General features: G+C 40.2%; 2 protein-coding genes across 2 annotated transcripts; one reads left to right on the top strand and one right to left on the bottom strand.

Moving 5' to 3' along the window:
• The first annotated feature begins 429 nt into the window (after positions 1-429).
• mtap (methylthioadenosine phosphorylase) lies at positions 430-10,551 on the top strand. Its single transcript, XM_028404773.1, has 8 exons — positions 430-556; positions 1,467-1,553; positions 1,628-1,686; positions 1,826-1,993; positions 5,682-5,784; positions 6,144-6,383; positions 8,695-8,817; positions 9,448-10,551. The coding sequence occupies exons 1-8, from the start codon at positions 533-535 to the stop codon at positions 9,484-9,486; spliced, it is 843 nt and encodes a 280-aa protein (XP_028260574.1). The 5' UTR covers positions 430-532; the 3' UTR covers positions 9,487-10,551.
• cdkn2a/b (cyclin-dependent kinase inhibitor 2A/B (p15, inhibits CDK4)) lies at positions 10,037-12,875 on the bottom strand. The gene is made up of 2 exons (XM_028404786.1): positions 12,451-12,875; positions 10,037-11,589 (listed from the first exon to the last, which is right to left on the bottom strand). Exons 1-2 carry the CDS (start codon positions 12,571-12,573, stop codon positions 11,341-11,343), a joined length of 372 nt encoding a protein of 123 aa, XP_028260587.1. The 5' UTR covers positions 12,574-12,875; the 3' UTR covers positions 10,037-11,340.
• Between the last annotated feature and the right edge of the window lie 2,832 nt (positions 12,876-15,707).

Genomic DNA, 15,707 nt, shown 5'->3' with positions numbered 1-15,707 from the left:
GAACATACAATACAATATAATACACATGGAATCAAAACAAAAGGTTTTATAACACCCTTTACTGAAAGAAAAACAATGGGTGATCACCTAACAGTGATTAAGCCAGCAGAAGTATCCTAAATTTAAGCTTTAAGTGGAGTTTAATATTTGGTGAACTGAGGGGTGTATGTGTATCTAGCTGTGTGTTGTGTGCCATCCTGACAGTGTTCCTTTGAAAAGAGTTATATTACATCACTGTCAGACTTACTGGTAAAACCGGGACAAAATGAATGCAGACAAGAGAATACTTGGTTCTTTTAGAAAGCTGCAGTGACAGACACAAGCAATACATTTAAATATATGTCACTGTAAAATACATTAAAATGCTATCACCGTGTGGCTTTTATGTTGAAAATGGACTAACAGGAAGTTTGACAAGAAATGTCTAATTTCCGGTGCGCTAACAACGGATGTTGTGGTTTTTTGTTCAGACTCTAAAGTGTCTTCTGAACTTGTAGAAATCTCCACTTTCACAGGCAGAAATTCAACCATCATGGCGTCTGCGGTTCCCATCAAGGTAATAAGTTAGAACTTAACATCCACTCTTAACCAACCATTGTGTTACTGAACACGCTGACAGTGGAAAATCAATTAAAAAACAAAACAAGCTAATTTCATGATAGGTGCTGCCGCCTGGAAATGAGGAAAACGGAGTCGCTGGTGTTAGCAGCGCATTGGAGCAAAGCTGTACGAGTCTTCAGTCTGTAAAGTCAAAGAATCCGCCTTAATATCGCGAGTTAGCATGTCTGTGCTAACCGCACGGTGTCTTGAGTCTGTGGTAAAACAGCCAAAGGTGAGCAGGTCCAGGTAGACGTGAATGGCACGTGGTCATAGCGTACGCACGCTACGCCGCGTGTGCTGCCTGCAGGCTGTCAGTCAAAGTGTTCAGTAGACCTTTCATCTGTGTAAAGTGTTGTAGTGTTTTATTATAGTAATCCGATGACCAAACAACACTGTGTAGTGGTAGTAGTGCAATATAAACATGTATTTCATAAACCTGGATAAAGCTGGGGACAGTAATCTGGATATTTAAGCAATGAAAATGTTGCTGTGATGAATATTTTCGCAACTTTCATTAGTGCAATTGGTTATCAGTTAACTGAGATTAAAAAAGTGTATTAAATATGCCTGGATACAGGAAGGAAAGTAACAAATATGGCTGTAGCCACTAATGGTTGGAACAAAAATGATTTTCTTCTCTACCGTTTCAGTCATCTGTTCCTTTTAGGCTGCTCTGTTCATGTCACACACATGGTTAATGTTGTCATTAGCAGGCATTACCTAAATAGCTGCCCTTTAATTAAATATATAAAACTGAGACATGCATGTAAAGTTGTTTTAGTAACTTCAGCTTGGTGAATGTTGCAGATAGAGGCTATGGTTCACATGATAATTCTGATGCATTGGACTTGTCTGAACCTGTCTAGATTGGAATAATTGGTGGTTCTGGCCTTGACGATCCAGATATCTTGGAGGGAAGAACTGAGCGTTATGTCGACACACCCTACGGAAAGGTTAGTTGCTCTTTTCATTTTGCCCTTTGTGTTTTTATTTTTAGTTGGCTCATTAATGTTCTCTTCCTGATCAGCCGTCTGATGCTCTGATTCTGGGGAAGATCAAAAATGTGGAATGTGTGCTTCTTGCAAGGTATGAAAGGACATTTTGTCAGTTGTGAATATTTACTCTCTATTGGCACCATCTAGTGGAGAAATTTGGGTAACATACAAATGAAGCCAGTGTATACGTACATGTCTATATTTATTTTGAATGCTGACCAAATTCTCAGGCATGGGAGACAACACACCATAATGCCGTCCAATGTAAACTACCAGGCCAACATCTGGGCTCTCAGAGAAGAAGGCTGTACACATCTGCTGGTTACCACGGCCTGTGGCTCACTGCGGGAGGACATTCAGCCAGGAGATATTGTCATCATCGATCAGTTTATTGACAGGTAAGTGGGATGTGACCCCATCAGGTGATTATTAGATTTTCCTCCCGATTCTTTTTATAAATTAGGTAGTTTGAAGGAATTGGGAAGTAAACACAGCATGCCCTACATCATTGTGTGAAATCAGAATGCCTCTTTTCTAAACTGGACCAAACAAAGGAGCTTTATACCACTTCCCAATTAACCAGCCACATGTTCTTTCAAGTATTTATTTAAAGACTCTTAAAGCCCCTAAACCCACCCATAACCTTCATTTGCTGCTGCTTTTGCTTTGGTCACAGGGAAATATCGCAATAATCCATATAATAAACTGTATGATCACACGGTAAGTGTGCTATCTGTTCCCCCGTGAGAGTTCAAACAGTTCAAACATCTTCCCACACATCTCACTGTCAGGAATGATGTTACTGTTTGACAAACAGCATTTAAATAGCTGAGTGAGAAAGGGAGGAGGACTTGATTTTCCACTCGCTGGTCCGATCACTGTTTGTTCAGTGTCTGATATTGTGTCCGGCTCTCATGTCTCACTAGTTTGCTTGGGGCTTCACTCAGAATTAAAAATGTTGTGACTGTGACATTCTGTCAGCATGACAGATTGTCTGGAGTACAAACTGTGTAAGAGATCTTTCTGTGAACAGTGATGGCTCCTTCCTGTATGTCTTAGGTTTCATGTAGCAGGGTGAGTTGTGAGAATTTTAGCCATACGCCCTCATTCATTCAGAGTATGTTTTGAAATGAATACCGGTAAACACATTGTTTAATTTAACTCTGAATTCCAAAACCCTTCACTGGATTTGAAACCGTCTCTTAAAAAATGCCAAATTTTCCGTGGCTGGAAACTGTAACATCAAAAAGAGTGGTTTCAAAAATTTTATTTTTACATTTAAAATTTGACTGAGCTGCATTCTGTTTAAACAGCCAGCGAGTAAATGATAAGAAAGATTCAAAAGAAAGGGAAAATGCTTGAGCGGCGTGGCACTCTGCCCGATGTTAAACAGGAACTCTTTTGTAGACGGGCATGACTGGTAAGTCTGCATGGTTAAATATCTTTACAGTTGATGTGCAGGGTAGTGTGAAGAATTTGAATATCTAAGAGGCTCTACAGCTCATGGAGCGCTCATTTCCCCCCTTTAGTTACACCTGTGAGCACTCGGACAGATGCTGTACACATAGATTCCATTTCACCTTTGAAGTTTAAAAAAACATTATAGATTATTAGCTTTATAAATGTGCACAAGTATAGCATAGCACATGCATTATTGTGTCTTCTTGTGTTTTGCTATTGTGCTTTAATACAGGTGGATGACATCATATAAAATGAGCAAAGAGTTAAACATGCCCAGAAGCAGCTTGCAATCCAGAGGGTCAATGTTCAGAATTTAAATAATGAGAGAAGTCCTAGGTATTCAGTACAAATTAGGTCATTGGGTATAAACAGCTTCCAAGAATTATCTGACCTTTTTTTTTGGTACTACAAATCCAAGTGAACACACGGTGTATATTGTCTCAATGCTTCAAATTGCAGGCTTACCACCAAGTGTGTGTCAGAATTCATAATGTCTATTTGTTTCATGGAAAATAAGATGTTCTCAGTCGTTTCTCACCCCTTGGCACACACATATACCTTCTGTGTTAGCATACAGGGAGCATTTACCCTGTGGGAGTGTAGCTGATCGCACACATTCCATTAAATAAAACATGCAGCTTAAATAGCATGTCTTATTTATCATCCATACTAATGGCTGAATTTAATTAAGTGGTGTACTGCCTCCCCCTCTGTACACCCCTCGATGGCTGGCATCATGTTGCATGTGGCTATGTTGCCCATGTAAATGTGCTGATTAACTATCAGCATCAAGATCTGTTTATATGAAATGAGGAAGTCACTTGCTGGGACTTGCTCAGACTTGTCCAACAACATGTGATGGCATGCCTCACTTCATATCACCACCACTCCTAAGTTACGTACAAGTCCGTCACTCGGCCACTATAAAAAGATTTCCTGCCACACACACACAGTCTTTTTTCATTTTATTAAGCGTCTAAAGTTTTTAATTAAAACATATGTATAAATGTTATACAACTTAGAGTAGCTCTGGGGATTATTGTTGGATACAAACACATCACCTCATTCAGGTCATCCACGTTTTCTGAAGCGCATGCTTTTTGCATTTTAGGCATACAGGTTTAAATGTTTGCTAATTACAGGGTGTGGAATTCATTCTCTGCCAACAATGACTCTGACATGACATCGCTAATGAAATGCCAGGCCAGGATAACTTGATTTCTTTAGCATAAACAAGCATTGTGCTCTGCTCGTGGGTTAGCCCTTACACCATTGTTATTGGCTTTCAGCAGGGCAGAGCTGCAGCTTGAAACACTGGCTTTATACTCCCAATGCCAGGGTTGTGAGTAAGAGATGGGGTTGGGCTTCAGCATAAAAGATTACTGATGAAAGCGTTGTTCATATTTTGGATGTCTAAGATACTTAAGGTATGACACTGCAATCCCTGGGAAAACAAAAGAAAACCAAAGTTGCGCCATGAATGGAGCCAGTCAATTATCTCTGATCATAATTATCTTCAGCAACAGTGAAAAGTTTTGACACACCTTATCATTTAGAAAGTTAAAAGCAAAAATAGAGATATGAATTATTAAAGGTGGCCTTGTTTTGACTGTTTTGGGGCTTTTCCAACAGTCTTAAGGGGGAGTGCCCTCTTAAGACTGTTGGACTAGGACTCCTTGTGGATGTGGACATGGACAGCTGCAGACACCACAGAGGTGTTCTTGTTAGATTAAATCTGCCTGCAGTCCACATTCCATACATGCACAGTGGATAGGTTACTGCAGGATTGTATAATCTGCACTCAGACACACATCTTTCTTTTCTCAAAGTCTGGTCAGTTTCCATACATACCGTCTCTGTATTGTTTAAGACAAATAACACAGATAAGATTTGTAGAGTCTGCAGTTGTTTAGGGTTTACACCGCATGTACAGCTGGTGCTCACAACAAATTACTGTGTACAAGACCGACAATGCAGAGCCTCATGTTAAGCCTGTGATGGTGACATTTACATCAAACAAACCCAGATATAAAAGGTATAACACCCACATGAAGCTGCCTGCTTCTCTCATTCTACTGTCCACCTCATCCCAGAGCATCACATGTGGGTTTGGAAAACAAAGGAAATGTGCATCTTCAAATACCTTAACAGAATTCTAGTATTCACAAAAGATGCTGGGGGCCACGTGGAAACATGGACACCCTCATGTTTGTAGGTTGCTGGATTAAGTGAATGAGTGTCTTGTATGAGCTGGATAAGTGTCTCTTGAGAGCTGAGTGGAAACAGGCTTGTTGGAAGCCTCCTGACTCAGCAGAAGTTTAAACTGGAGAATGGTTGTTTGAATGAAGCCTGAGACCGGGCTGCTGCTGATGTGTTGATGCTATTATAGTCCTGAATGGACAACAGTCATGTATTCATACCATCTTCATTTGTTTAAAAATGGAAAAGAGAAGATTAACTGAGATTATGACACAAATAATGTCTATATCATTAATGTCCATATGAATGTCCTACTTCTCATTCTGACACAAAGTTATAAGAAGTGGCACTCACATGGTTTATAACATTACAACAATAGAACATTTGTAATTTGCCTGGATGATAACCCCCCTCTTTCTGTGCCAGGACTACCAAGAGACCTCAAACGCTGTATGATGGTCAACCCACCAGTCCCCCAGGTGTGTGTCACATCCCCATGGCTGAGCCGTTCTGTAACAGAACGAGAGAGGTGAGTACAAAAAATGTCCCCTCTGAAAGTCGAGGTTTTCAGTTTTAATTCCAATAAAAAATTGAAGTTGTTACTCTTGTGTGCTCCATGATTTTAGTTCTTTATTAGAAAACAAAACAATATACCTGTTCAGTAAACTTGAACTTACAACTTTCAGCTTTACTGAGTGGAAAAAAGCCTGAATTATCCCTTTAATTTTCTTATTTGCAAAATATTAAAGATTAAGGAAGCATCTGTCTTTAAAGCAAATATTGGATTTATATCCAGTAAGCGGACAGTACACAGTTAAGCAGCCAACACAGCTGCAGCATAAACGGTTATTGTATCTCGTCTCATACACTAACTCCATCCTGGTGCAGGTTTTGGTGGAGGTGGCACGGAGTCTGGGGATAAAGTGTCATGTTCGAGGGACCATGCTGACCATTGAGGGGCCTCGGTTTTCGTCTAGGGCAGAGAGCCTGATGTTCCGTCAGTGGGGCGCTGACGTCATCAATATGACCACTGTTCCAGAGGTCGTCCTCGCCAAGGAGGCTGGCTTGTGCTATGCCAGCATTGCCATGGCAACAGACTACGACTGCTGGAAGGAGCATGAGGAGGCGGTGAGTGGCAGGCTCGAGGTCCTAACTTTCTCCCGTTCATGTTTATGTGTCCTGTGAGACAATGGGCTGTAAATGCACTACGGTGTTCATATCCTTACTGTTCTTACAATTTAACTACATAACATTTTGAGGTATCTTTGTCTACCATCTCAGGTCAGCTGACAACATCTTCTTCTTTCACTTTCCATTTCGAGTCTGTTTATCTGCTGATTTGTGTGTTGCTTCTGTTGGGTTTGTTTATTTATTGTTTTTTTTCTAAATGTTGCATGTTAAAACAAAAACTGCTCAACCCCCCAGTAGGTAATTTTATCTACCCCAAAAAATCCTCCTGAAAAAGCTCTTGTTGGGGAAATGTCTGTGGTGGAAACATGTCTGCTTATTGACGTGAGTCCTATTCTCAGTGGTGTCAGCACTACTTCAAGTGCTACTTTTTATTCAGAATTTCAAAAAACGTTCCCACATTTTCAACGCTTAAGATCTACAAGTGCAACAAGTTGTTAGATCCAGCTAAATACTGTCTTAAATGCACCATGACCCACCGTAGGCCCTATAAACCTATGAGTAAACCAAGCTAAAATAAAAGAATGTAAAAAAAAATGTTCTGAACAGGTGAGTAAAAAATCATTAGTCGTAAACAACCTTTTTTCCAAGCCCATAAAAGGCCATCATAGACAGAAAAGCCAGATCACCAGTGATTTATACAAAGGCATTATGAATGCCTGATGACCTGACACGTAGCTCTGACTAAGTGATTGCTGCAAATAAAAAAATAGTGTAGAGCCACTAAAAGGCACCACGTGCACCACTCGTGCTGAGCCGAGCAGTAAAGTAATTATTGCACAATTACATCCAGTCCTCCCACAAAAGTCTGAGATAGCAGATGGTCAAATATGATTGTGACACAGGACAAAAGAGCAAGTCTTCCATTTCATACTGACAAGAATAGATTTTAATAGCTGTTCTTTATAAATGTAGCATATAATCACAATAAATACAAACATGTCTTTAGGCCAGAGTGTTGACTTTTAATAGTACGTCTGCCTCTCCACAGAGGTTTTTATCATCTGTGCTCCATAACAGGAGTGTCTGTGGCTTCTTATGGCTTCCGTGTGACCCACCATCTGTCAGGCACTCTGGATAATGCAGTTGATATACTGTGTGTGGGCGAGTTTTGGGCTATTTGTCACTGATCCAGCCCAACTCACAACTCCATTTCCGAGTTCCTGCAGCTGACCTCTTCCCCCTCCTGTTGCAGAGTACTCGCCACATCCTTCCGCCCCCCTTCTTTCGCTCCCTCCTAGTCTGATACTACCTCCTGGCCGCCCCCTCCTCGACTGGGCTGCCAGCCTCCGGTGGAAGCCCTGCCAGAGGAGGTTGAGTCACTCTGAGTCATCAGCTTCACTGTCTTCATCCTGGCAAATACCACAAAAACATGAACCGGTCCTTCAATGTGACATGAAAACAAACCACTCAAGGGAAGAGTTAATCAGGGTTACAGGAGGTAAACATGGACTCAAGACGTAAATGATGTTGTACCGGACAGGGTGTCCGAATGATCTATTATATATTATGAAGATCATATGTTGACCCCTTGATTAAGATCACATTTTGTGATAATAAGCACAGAAAATAAACATGCACTAAAAATATAAATGCACTGTTTTCACGTTGATGTCGTGTCAATACGTTTGTCTGACAGTTGAAAATAGACCATTAACACCACATAATGAGTCACTGCTGTACAGAGCCCAGGTGGCTGCAATAAAAACACTAGATTGCTCAATGTCTGTGCTAAAATGGATCATTGCTTAAGTTTGACGTCTGCTTCTGATGTTTGCTCACAGGTCCTGTTGTGAAAGATGAAGCTTTCACTTTTTTCACATTAAGATTTTTCAACACAAGATCACCTACTGGGTTCATGTTCCCTTTTCTGTGAGGTCCACAGGTAGTTTACACAGCTGACCACCTGCAGGCAGCTTCTGCCAAATCAGATATAGGTCGTCTTAGAGTTTCACCTGACAAAATGCAAATAAGGGCTGAAATGCTATGAAAATGTCATTGAGCGGTATATACAACAGATGTCACTGTCTCTCTTTCACTACTACTAACTATTATTAATGAAATACTGTATACGATGACGTGTTGATTGTCAGGACGTCAGTGTCCAACATTGCTTACTACACTTGTATATGATATATGTCACAACAAACGGTACTATAAAATTTTTTTTTATGGGGGCTTAATGGGAAGTGAGGTGTGCTTCACTGTCAGTGATTAATCATATGGCTGCATTTTCTCTTCTTTGTCTTAGGTATGTGTTGATAATGTGTTGAAGACGATGAAGGAGAATGCCAACAAAGCCAGCAGTATCCTGCTGACTGCAATTCCCCAGATTAGTCAGATGGACTGGGCTCAGACAATGAAGACTTTGAAAGTAAGCTGTCAAATTTATGGTGACTCACTTCCATTCAGCCATACTTTAGGGGAAGTTGTGAGAGGTTTTGTTTACCTTGTGACCGAGCGACAGGAGCTGAGATCTCATCAATTATGTTTATCTTTTCACTGAAACAGCTCATAAACAAGTAATTTAATCATACAGAGCACGGCCACTTCAATGACACACTGCCTGTTGAGAGCTTTAGAAGAGGCATAAGACATGTTGTATGTGCTGTAATGTCTATTACTTCAGTACTAGTCAGTACATTTAAAATATATTGCACAATAATAAACAGGTACATTTATTGCATAATTGACCAATGTGAAAAGCCATCATACCACGTGAGTGTTTTGCCTCCATTTGCAAGTTGTGAATATGCCTGAAGTTGCAGTAAACAAAGTTGTCTATTCAACACCACAAAATCTGTGTATAGTGTAAACGCTTACTCATGAGGAATGAGCTTTAACTTTAGTTTAGTTGAACTTGGTAATAGTGGTGGGACATGTTCCTGGTTTAACTTCCCTCAGAATAACACGAAACAATTGCTAGACAACTTCCAGGTCATCACAAGTCCTTTCATACTGTATACTGTGGGGTAAACATGCTTTTTCTTTCCCTCTGTCACAGTCCATGGCTCAATCTTCGGTAATGTTACCAAAACACTAAGACAACAGTGAGGCAGGATAAGGACACAAGACACACACACCCCCCCTCCCTCCGCAGACAACAGCCTCAACTCTGCCTGTGGATTCGTCAGCAGTGAATCACAAGAAAGTGCCTCTTATTAATGTACGTGCTGTGTATTCAGCTGGAGAGTCCGTGTTCTGTCCTGTCCCATAACCCCTTCACCTTTCTGATTCACGACCCATTCGGTTTCTGTGGAACATACTGCTGTTGTCATGTGTGTGAGTAACACTTAAAAGAGATCAAAAACACAGCAAACAATTTGAAACACTTTACATTACATTGATAGATATTTGTTATTTTTCATGTTTTTTTAATGTGTTCTCTTCCTGTTATCAGTTGTTACTTCCTTACTGTATGCTTACATTAAAATCAGTATCTTCATCACAGTGCATGTTACACAAAACTTTGAATCTATTGACCCTGACAAATATGTTATGCATCATCAGATATTGTCTGGAAGGAAACCACTGACATTTCGATGGCTCAAACATTTCAGCACGCTTTAAATGAAACACAGTCTCAGTTCAGACTGATTTAATATGTTTTATTTGCAGGAAAGTGGCACAACTTGCATACATTTGGACTTCCTGAAATGAATTTGAATTTCTCTTATTTTTTTAAGAAGCATGAATTTTTTTGTCATCGATTGGACCTGAACACAGTGCCCTTTTTTGACCTGTGAGTTAAATTTATTGTTAATAAAAGGTTTTACTATAAATAAACCCATAAAGTTGCAAATATGAAGACTCTGGGTTTTTCTGTGGGGTTAGTTTTCTAAAGCCAAAAAAATCTTCTTAGCTGAAAATAGTCTGTTTTATTAATTGTGTTTATGCCCTCAGAACATTTTGTTATTAAAGCAGCAGTGTATTAACAATATTAACCCCTTTCATGGACCCCTTGTTTTGTGTAGTGGGCCCATTTCCTTTTTTTCTATTCAGCTGACATGTGTAATATGTAGTATAAGGTTTGAACACGCATGCTTTAGTTGGTGAGAAATGAGAAAATGGCTTCATCGTTGATCTGAGAATAAATAACTTGATTGCATCAGCCTTGGTTTTATTGCCTTCTGAAGTCACCTGAGGCGCACATGATCACAGCCCTGTAGCCTGACACTGAACATGCGGATTTAAGGAAAACGTTTAAGCTGTTTCTCTTACATGTACCACAACAAAAACAAAAGGCAAGTTGACTCATGATATGTTCCGCTCTGAAAACACTTCACTTCAATTCAGTTAGGATCCAAATCATCACTTTGTTTTTTCTGCTCAGTTTTTTCTCTCTCAAACCTTCAGATGTTAACATTTATTAAAGTGCATAACATTAAATATGTAAATATCATTTGTACAAAAAGAAAATAGAACTCTATAGTCCCTGCAGCGCATAGTGCATCAGTTCAACACAAAACATTCATGTCCTTTGTGATGTTTGTATTCTTAAAAAAAAAAAAAAACAATGGCGGACAAAAATAATAATTAAAAATAATCTTATTTTAAATGCAAACACTACAGCGGCCGAAAGCGGGACAGTAAAACACGTCTGTGCAACAAACGGAGGATAAAACCTCAACAAAACAAAGCCTGGGCCGTTACAATAAGACATATTGTAACTTCGTGATGACAACTGTGATTTCGTTCAGAATAAAACGACAGCCTATCAGCAAAAAAAGAGACGAACAAATAAATATGAGTTCATCTTACATCCATGATTAATTCAGGCTGCAGGCCTCACTGCGGGCCCCATTTTGAACCGGCAGCAAACAATAAAAAATAAAAAAAGCCTACAACAATAATAATAATAATAATAATAATAATAATAATCACAGCGTCTTTGTTTTCACAGAGTCTCCAGGAAGGCAACAACATCTGCATGGCCGTTCTGTCTCGCCAAATCAACTGGCAGACGGTCTGCATTGTCTCTGGCCTGCGGGTCCGCCTGAAACTCCAGCAGCAGGCGCACCGTGTCCAAGAAGCCCGTCCTGGCCGCGTCGTGCAGCGGGGTTGCGCCGGTGCTGTCTGACACATTGGGATCAGCTCCGTGCCGCAGTAAGATCCGGGCCACCCGCGCGCTCCCCATCATCATCACCTTCAAGGACATGCCCGTGAGTTACAGCCTATTTTTACATTTTGATTACATTACAAACATAAAATGCAACATTATTATTACCATATTCTTTTAGACCCCTCACAAAAGGAGCGCATGTAGCAGCACTGAGGGCTGTGAGCGGTTTGAGGGGAGAGTCTAAAACTTCAGTCTTTTTATTCTACTGTTCAGCTGAAGGTTGTATGTGGAGTGATGCGCAGCCTTACTGTAGCCCAGCACATCTAACGATGGCGTGTGGATAGAAGTAAGACCTGTGCAGCAGGTTTTAAACGCTCAGATAAACTCACTTGAGATTAACGAGCTATATTATTTACATTAATACTCACAAGGGGAGCGAATTTCCAAACTACACCTAGTAGCCTACAGCAGTATAAAAACTGCTGCCTCAGCCTCTTCAAAATAGTTTGATGTTATTTTTATTATTCATATCATTATTATTATTATAATTATTAAGGTTAAGGTTATCTTTTCTACTCCTACCTTCTTGTTGTTATGTTAATTCAGCCTTGTTTACAAGTAGCCTAAGTGTTGAAATGAATGAGCACTGAAATAAGTATCTACGTCCGGCCGGAGGCAACTTTTCGTTTCATTAATCTTTACACAAACTGTACAAAGGAAACGTTTTCGGATTAAAAACAAAGTGCAGCTCCTCGCTGGGCGGCGCGTCTGTTTTTAAAACGCGCTGCGTCAAAACGAAATAAAGTGCAGACTGTATGCGCGGATCGGTTTGTATGTGGAACAGTAAGAAGCCTGTCATATTAATTAATAGGAACTCTGTATATGGAACGTGTTAAAAGTAAGAATGGGTCTCAGGGCCGAAGGAGCGCGCCTGCTGCCACTGACCTGTAGCGCGGTTCGTCCAAAACAGTTGACTCCGTTAACTGGAGCTCCTGCCCGCAGAAGGTCCTCCACACCAGCCGCGTCCCCCCGCGCTGCGGCGGCTGTCAGCTCATCCTCGAGTGTCATAGCACTGAAAATCTGCTGCGTACCAGCTTTGACAGGTCGCCCGGTGATGCTTACAATACGAGGAACAAGAGCGAGCTCAATAAATGCGCCAGCGTCGTGCGGACAAATGACGGCTTCCTCTTTTTTGTTGCTGCCGCTGGTACGGTGCCGGTCTTCAGCCTCATCAGATACCGCTCGTCAGTGTGTCCGGGGTACCGGCTGCCGGGGTCGGATCAGTACACCGTTCATCGTCTCCCTACAGCCAGTCGATTGGTGTGTGTCCAGACTTGTCTCTTTCAATGGATGACGTCATTGTACTTTGAGGCTGTAGAGAGCGCTATAGTGCGCAAATGGATTGGCTACTAGTGCTGTCTGTTCCTCCTCGATCCTCCAAGAGGAACGATGGGAACCAGCTGTAACTGGAGGTGTAACAGTGTGACAGTTTAAATGCAGATTATGTTTTATGATTAATTTAAAACCAATAGTAAGTTTAGGCCACTGATAGTGTTTAATTTAATCCTACCTTACATTTACTTTGCTTTTAAATAAATAAATATTGTTCCTTTTACTCTACTGTATTATCTGACACCTAAAACTAGTGCTGTATTATTAAAGATGGCAATTAGATGAGAGGTTAGGGCTGATGAATGTAAACTGTGTAATAAAACCTCCATCAAAGGTTCCCAAGAAAGAGGAAATTTGAAATTCATTGTGATTTACCAAGTCATCTGCTGAGATCATGTGATAAGGTCAAAAGGACCAAGTCCAAACCAAAGTGGATCTTGAGAGACGGTTCTGATTTACTTGTGGAGGTGATGGAGTGTGAACTGGCCTGTACATTTGTGATGACAGACTTAGTGTCTGTGCTAAAATAGCTACCAGAAATATGCAGATGACACAATTCTGAAAAAAATGTGGCACAGCTACAGTTTCAGGTCACCTGTGACAAACAAAAATGAAAATATGGGTCAGATTTCGCTGAACAGGCTGCAGTATATTTTGTATTTATTTTTTTTTCTGACAGCTGGCAGGGTGCTGGAACAAATGCAGCAGAGGCCTTTCACAGAATGATTGCCTGTTTGTGTCCGCATTCAGCACAGTGTGTGTTGGTAACTGTCAGATATGACCAGAAATATGTATGTTAATGATGGAAAACATTGTCATAGTGAAACTAATATTTTGCTTCTGTGTACATGACTGTCACATGTTTACCATCTAAATGAATGGGCTTAGACAGGAAGTTCAGTCTTGAAAAGTCATTTACTTTTTAATTTAAAAAGGATTAAAGGATGGCTTTGGGTGATCATATCATTGAGACAGCACCACTGATTCAAACTGGCCCTGGCTTGTCGGCATGTGCGGACGGTGCAGGGTGTGGTTTTTGAGCCCAGCATCTCGTTTCTCATCTTTGCCAGCAGTTTCTTTGGAATGGGTGACATTTTGAAACCCTTTCAAAGCAATTTTAATGATTAGACATGTGAATAGTTTGAGGATGTTGATTATGCATTGAGGTTGTGGGCAGAGTACTTCCTGATTTAATTCTCTGAATGAATAGTGTGGTGCTTCTGTCAGGGTGACTTATACTGCATTCATTTATGACAGAAAAGTCAAGGATGTATTTTTATGTTAAAAGTTGAAGTTTATGTAGCAGACATACTGGTAGCTTAATTAAGTGTGTATGTGGTTACCTGTCAAATTAATAATATACAACAAAAATACAGCCCTCTTAGAGAGTTTATTCATATAAGTATTGCATAGTATCAATGTATCAGTTATTGTTTAATCCACACTGTTGAACATAATACATTGGTAATAAATCAGGCTATTCAATCAGTATTTTAATATTTGTAAGCCTGAGATATAAGTTTTGTATCATAATCCATTCCAATCTGCCATATTAAGGGGTTAATTCATGTAGATTTGTTAAAACTCTTACATGTAGAACCCCTTCAGTAGGCATTGTGAAGAGTCACGACTTCCTCAGTTTCACTTAGCCCTGGCTAATCTAACGTGTCAGCAAATCTCAAAGATATTTTGACCTTAATGGGTCTGATTTAAAGTACCATAAAACATGACATAAAATATTATCATCGTCCCTTTATTGATTACAACGTGACCTATGATTTGTCTCTTTCTATAGCACTGTCTGTGTATAGGATCGTTAGGTCACAAGTCAGCAGATAATGGAGTGTGGTGACATCTGTGTCAATAGTCTTTAATTCTCTGTTTATCTGTGTAAATCTGTGAGCAGACCTGCGTGGAATGTGCATTCATCTCGAGGTTCAGCCTCTAGCGATGGAGGTTGGGTGTGGGTGGGAGGTGTGTAGGCCTGGAAGTCCCCTCTGTGTGTCTGCTTGTGTGTGTGTGTGTGGTGTGAGAAAAAAGGACACTGTAAATGATTGCAGACGTTATGGCTTATGATGTTTTTTGTTTTTTTGTGCAACATTTAAAGTGGGGAAAAGTAAATAGGTCACAGTTTTACAGAGTAAAAAAAAAAAGTGGACAATTAAAGCTTGCTTTTAATACCAACCAAGGCCATCATCAAAACATGTCTTATTCCGTGGTTTTTCTTTGTAGGGCTTGACTTCATGACATCAGTGCATTTGGAACGTTCTTTTGGTCAGAAAAAATGCTTTAAGACGAAGGTCCTCCTCTTCATAGCTAAATTTAGTGACTTAGCTTGGAGGAAAGTGGTCAATAGTGATGTGGGCATCACTGTAATCTGTCAGAATTATGGTGCTTTCCACAAAACCTCCTCAGAGTTACATAGTTTGGATCCTTAGTTTTGATCTTACAGTACGTGGTTCCTGAAAGTCTTTTACAGGTTTTGCTGGTTCCATTCACACGTCTCCCTGTCTCCACATCAACAAACTGTCCTTTACAAGCCGAGAAGGGGAATACCTATGGTCCAATTCCTGGCGAATGAAATCACCATTCATTTAAAATCCCCCCTTTCTTGTTTGTTTGAAATGTTTTTGTCGGCCCTTTGCTAAAGCTCCTTGCTAATGAATTTGCCCTTTCACAGATTTACATAAATACGACTCTAATTACACACAGTGGCACTTATTCTTTGCAGTGATAGGACACATTTTTTCTGTATTTTTTTCCTTAGTGCTGTTTATACTCTTCCTGTCATTTCCACATCAGAGAGAAAA

The sequence above is a fragment of the Parambassis ranga genome, chromosome 1 (assembly GCF_900634625.1).
Source record: "Parambassis ranga chromosome 1, fParRan2.1, whole genome shotgun sequence".
In the NCBI taxonomy this organism is placed as follows: Eukaryota; Metazoa; Chordata; class Actinopteri; family Ambassidae; genus Parambassis; species Parambassis ranga.
The sequence above is the reverse complement of the archived record's forward strand: the minus strand, read 5'-3'. Positions and strand labels throughout refer to the sequence as shown.